This window comes from Lytechinus variegatus, chromosome 2, assembly GCF_018143015.1.
Source record: "Lytechinus variegatus isolate NC3 chromosome 2, Lvar_3.0, whole genome shotgun sequence".
In the NCBI taxonomy this organism is placed as follows: domain Eukaryota; kingdom Metazoa; phylum Echinodermata; class Echinoidea; order Temnopleuroida; family Toxopneustidae; genus Lytechinus; species Lytechinus variegatus.
The window spans coordinates 493,454-499,453 of NC_054741.1; the positions used below are offsets into that span (position 1 = coordinate 493,454).

At 33.6% G+C, this 6,000-nt stretch overlaps 1 protein-coding gene across 3 annotated transcripts in view; it reads left to right on the forward strand.

Moving 5' to 3' along the window:
* Positions 1-3,845, forward strand: part of LOC121407003 (amine oxidase [flavin-containing] B-like) — a 33,895-nt gene extending 30,050 nt beyond the window's left edge. For all 3 annotated transcript variants that reach the window (XM_041597891.1, XM_041597892.1, XM_041597893.1), the window contains exons 17-18: positions 64-126; positions 618-3,845. In XM_041597891.1, the coding sequence (XP_041453825.1) occupies positions 64-126; positions 618-776 (222 nt within the window). In that variant the 3' untranslated portion in view covers positions 777-3,845. The remainder of the gene's footprint in view (positions 1-63; positions 127-617) is intronic.
* Positions 3,846-6,000: the final 2,155 nt, after the last annotated feature.

Sequence of the window (6,000 nt, forward strand, 5' to 3'; positions counted from 1 at the left end):
AAATCTGTGAATGGTGGTTAAGATGTTGATTGACTCTGTATTAATCCCTGCCTCTCTCATTAGATTCTACATGCCATTGGAAAGATAAGTAAGGATGATGTGTGGCAGGAAGAACCAGAATCCAAGGTACAAATATAAGTCTCCTCTCAAATATATCCTTTACCCGTCTTCTCTGAATATGGAACAGTTTATGATAAAGAAGTATTCAGTCAGATGGTTCACATGAGTATTGTTGCTCTCTTAATTCTGACCACCAAAATCCAACAATCATAGTTGAATCCTAAAAGATTTGGGCTACATTGATGCCTTGAAAGAATGAGGGGGAGGCTGATTTGATCTCAAAATTTGCGCAAGACTTGAAAGAAAATGTCATCCCCCCTACCCCTTAAATCGTATTAAGATGAAAGTTAAAAGAAAAATGCATGTGATGGATGCCTTCATAGAAAAATATATATTTGAATATAACAGAAAAATGATCCACCATCACTTGTTTGATAAGCCATGATTTATCCCATGATTCACTTTTCACTGATAGTAATTGACTACAATGGTTGGACATCAATGACACAATATATTAATTGCTTCAGTATTTTTCTTTTCTTTTTTTTTAACCATAGGACATGCCAGCCCTTCCATTTGAGGAATCTTTCTTGGAGAGGAATACTCCTAGCGTGAGCGGCTTTCTCAGATTTGTCCGTGCTTCTCTTATTTTAACTGCCATTGGAGGAGCCATTTGGTTGAAGAGGGACATGATTCAGAACTTGGTGAAAAAATAAGATGTCAGTTTTGAGCTCATTTCCTACAGCCTGATGCTGTCATTAGAAGTTTGTATTGAGGCCACGTTCATGAATAATTCAGTGATGAACGATTCCATTGAGCACCAGCTGTTGATGGATGAACTGTTTTCTGAATCAGTTTGCATACAGTACTTCTTGCTATATCAGGCAAGCTTTCATACAAAGTGCACTACATACAAATACTTAGTATAGGAAGGTTTTATCAGGCCACAATGCCAGCTGAGTGTTCAATGTATGATAATTTTTTTTTAATAACTCATGTTTTATACTTGTATCAATTCACATTCACAACTACTCTCATGGCCATCTACAAATGCAGTCTTTCAATCATGTTTCAAAATATTTGATACTTAACTACCGTCAACATATTTGATCATTTTTATATACATGTATTTGCATTTAGTTTCAATCTTTGCTTGAATGAGCCTTGTCTATTTATAAAGACCATTTTTTAATTGCATTGAATTCCCTGGAACCATGATGAGTCGGATTTGAATACTGGGAATATCATCTGTGTCATCTGTATCATCTATTCTTAGAACAAAATTTATGTGAAGCATTGTGGCCCAGCGGATTAGGCTGGACTTTCAAATAGAAGGTCATGGTTTCAAATCTCAGCCATGGCGTGATTTCCTTCAGTAAGATATTGATCCACACTGTGCTGCACTCAAGTGTGTATAACAGCTGCTCTGCTAAAGCCAGCGTAATCATGCTACATTACTGTAGAGCACTGTAGAGACTTCTGATTAAATAAGTAGTAATCATGTATGATTATCATTATTATTCGGTGAAGTTATGTCACAATATTATGAAATTATTGTCAGATCATTACAGCCCTAGTACTTGTTAGGATGTGAAAACAAGTGAAGTATGTCTAGTATTTGAATTGGAAAATCTTGCTGGAATGTTCCCCAGGGAGTGGAGAATGGATTCTTTCCTTCTATGATGTCATTTCACACATATTAGGGTTGAAGGTCAAAAGCCAAAGAAATCACTTTGCTATAATTTCATGCTAGGGGGAAGACAAACGTCTATTGCCTTATTTTCTCTTTCTACATTTTCGCTTTCATTTTTTTTTTGCCTTTTGTCATGTTAATACACAGCCTTGATGTGTAATTGCCTTTGGTTATAACAGTGTTTAAGTATGGGAGCTTATTTGCAAGGAATGATTTGAGGTAAAAAGAAATATATATATAATAATTTGATGCCTTTTAGGAGTATATTGTAGAAAGGTCTACAGACTGTGTGTATATTACCTTTTTCCTTATCTATTCTATGGGGGTGTTGTTGACCATTATTCACTTGCAGTCTTGGTGTATTTCTTTCTTGGGAGAATTTAGATTAGGCAAGGTATTGGGAGAGGCAAGCCATTGTTGACACATGATGGCTTGCCCCTCCAATCATTTATCTGATATAAATGATCTGAGCAAACTATTACTTTGCTGTAATACAGATCATGTTGCAGACTTTATTTTGAAAATGAACAATAAGCATGTTTTTATACAATATCAACTTGCTATTGTATAATCATTTTGTCTCATATATAGATATACAGTATTTTAATATTAAGCAATGAAACATAGGATTATGATAGACATTGATATATCAATTTCAGTGATGTTTATTTTTCTCTTCATTTGTGTTGATTTATATTCTCTCATTCTTCATATTTAGAACAAAATAGATATATCAGGTAAATATTGATTATTTTAGATTACTACATGGTTATATATTTCATAATGAAATGATATGCAAAAATAATGATATTGGAAAGCTTGATGTAATTTTTTTGTTTTGTAAATCAGTATTCTATGAAACTTGTACTAAAGTGATTCATGAACATATATGCATGAAAGAAGCCATTTTGTATTATGGCATCCAGCAAATTCATAAGTCTCAACATCGAAAAGTTTTACTTTGGTTTGTCTTGGTCTGATATCCATACACAGTATGTGTGACATTCCATATGATTGCTCAACTGAAAAAAATTCATTCCAATTGAAATGGTGTTAAAGTGGTTGCATGCTATCAAGTGACTGAAAAAGAAAGGAATTGTTTTTTAAGATTGTCTTATAAAGAAATATATACATTTCTGTACTTTTTTACCTGTACCTGCTTGTTATAATGAAACGTAATTGTGACATGTGTCATAGTGAAATGACTGTCACACATGTAATAGGGAGACTATATCATTTGATGAATTTCTCATTAACTTCATGTACTGGTATTGAGTACATGCCATGTTAACCCCATGTACATGTATAAGCATACTGGCGTACAGATGGGGGTGGGGCTGGGGTGCCATGCCCCACACCCATGATAAAGGGAAAAAACAGGAGAAAAGGAAAGGAAGGGTGTAAAATATATACATTCTGAATATTATAATTATCAAAATTTATCCCAGATAAAATTTTTTGTTCCATCCATCATATCTGACCTCGATTTTGAGGGACTCATTGTACCATTCATCCTGTAACATATGTTTTTCCCTAGTAAACAAGTGTAATATTAGTTTTGCAACATCACTTGATTGAATTCATTATTTTACTGTTAATCATGTTGGCTAAACAAGTGCTTTTAATTATTTCATATGCATTAATATCATGCAAACATTAATGATTCTTGATTCTTGCCATGATCATTATCACCAAATGCATGAATTGCTTTTCTGTATCTTGAAATTATCTTGAATTTTCTATATTTCTCAAATATAGTATAGGAATGTCTTCAGATAACAATATTTATATATTTTGATAACATTTAAACTGTATCAAATTAGCATTTATATTCAGATTTTATATATTTATATCAAATAGTCTACTTAATAGTGTTAATATTAAAGTATGACAGTTTTATATTACACTACCACTCACTACAAACAGTTATCTTTTGATTTCACTGGAATATTCTTCATTGTTAAAAACATTTTTTTTTTATTTGTAATGCATGTTAGTTAACATTCATGTGCCTTCACTGAAAAAATATGGATAAAGTATGGTGTAATGTACTAACAAAGAAGGAGGGAACAAATATAGATGAATTTCTTTACTCAGAATTGTATTTTTGTGCTTTATTGTATTGACGTACATGGCTATCATATTGAGAGATATTACTTTGAATAGGTATGAGAAATGCTGATCGTACCTATTCATGATAGTACCTATTGTACCTATTCAAATAATATCCAATGGAGCGCATAGGGACGCATTTGGCAGTGATATGCGCTACATAAGCATGTTGGTATTATTATTATTATGATGTATTATGTATTCCAAGTTAAAAGAAATTTATCCACATTGTGCTGCACTCAACCCAGGTGAGGTGAATGGGTACCTGGTAGGAATTTATTCCTTGAAATGCTACTGCGCTGTAATCTTAGCTATTACGGCTGCCAAGCTACAGCTGGGGTAATAATATCCAAGTCCTTTGGAAGCGCATAGAGACATTATTCATAATTGTGATATGCGCTATACAAGAACTGTTTATTATTAAAAGTGTAATGTAGCCTAAACTTAGATCAGTAGCCTAAGGATTTCCCAAATGCTCGCAGTCAAAACTAATACTTCCGCCCTATTGGTTGAAACAATTTAACATTACTTAGACATTTTAACCTTAAACATTTCCCCATATTTTGAAATCCTCCGCTAATGATCTAACTCAGCTAAAATTACCATGGCAAGCCGAAAATGTCAAAAGTTTGATAACATTGTATGTTTCTTATATTTAATCTGCTCTTGTGCAATAATGTCCATAAAAAACTAATTCCAGTATTGTTCCCAGACAGTTATTATGGCCTGTTAAAGAGATGAGTTATAAATCGAACAGGTACTGTTAAAGATTCAAGTTACAATTTGATATCCATTGTTGACTTAATTCATATAATGGATTAGATTAAAAGTTTATTTTAAAATACAGGCAAAGGCGGCGGAACATTTACTCATTTAGGGGAGGCAAAGCCAAAAAGGGGGCACTTATATGTCAAAATGGGCATTCTGTTGCAAATAGATATTTCCACCATGAAATTATCTGTGTGAAGTAGTTTGGTGTTTTGTAGTAATTAAGTTGAGCAAAGTCTTTTTGAAGTGATTTCCGATTGATAAGATATATCAAGGCTTTGATTTTTTCTGCAAGAGAGCGTAGCGAGCAAGCCGTTTGGAAAATTTTCAAATCTGATTTTGTAAAATTTGTTTTATGGTCAATTATGGCGTTATTTACTGTTCAAAGGGAATCATTGCGAGATGTTGCGAGTCGTGAGCTCAACTGATACCAATGCTTTCATCAGTTTGCTCCATTGTATCTCACTGAATTTTTAATATCGTATAAACCAGAAAGACTGCTTCGTTTAAGTAAAAAAAAACACTACTACAAGTCCTACATACAGTGACAAAGTCATAAAGGGAAAGATCATTTTCGTATGCAGCCATTGTGCGCCGTTTCTTGGAATTATCTAATGTAATAATAGTTGGTAATAATATGAGAGTGAAAGAGTTTGAGAGTATTTTGTAAACATTTGGGAACCCAGTGCACCCCCCCCCATTCATTTCCAATTGTAAAAACTGTTACATGCAACTTTTCCTAGGTATTTTGCGCTATACAAAATTATTTGTGTGATATTCCAACCTGATTACTGGACATTTTGAGCACTGTTTGTAACCAGGAACAAAATAATGGCCTAAATAAACGCCGGGGGGGGGGGGCAGTAAAATGTATTGCTGTGCACATGCGTGACCAGTTTTTTCCAAACACCTGAACGAGTTCTTCCTCTGTGTGAAAAACAACCCCCTAAACAAGTTTTCGCGGGCTTCATTTACACATTTTGGCCCCTAAACAAGTTGTTCACCAGAATACCACCCCTAAACAAGTTTTGTCTAATTGCTAACAAGCTTAAATAGACAAAACTACATTCATGAGTAATGCATGTTATATAAGCTATCAAATTACGGTATCAGAGGGACAGCTTTACAATGGTTTAGGACTTAGTTATCTTATAGAATTCAGTTTGTTACAGTAAATGAATCAGAATCTCCAACAAGGCCAGTTTCCTGTGGAATTCCACAAGGTAGTATTCTTGGCCCTTTGTTATTTATACTTAATGTTAATGATTTGAAAAATTCATCTCATGTTCTCTCATTTATTCTCTTTGCTGATGATTCCAATATTTTCTATACACATCATGATCCACATGTACTTGTGAGAACTATGA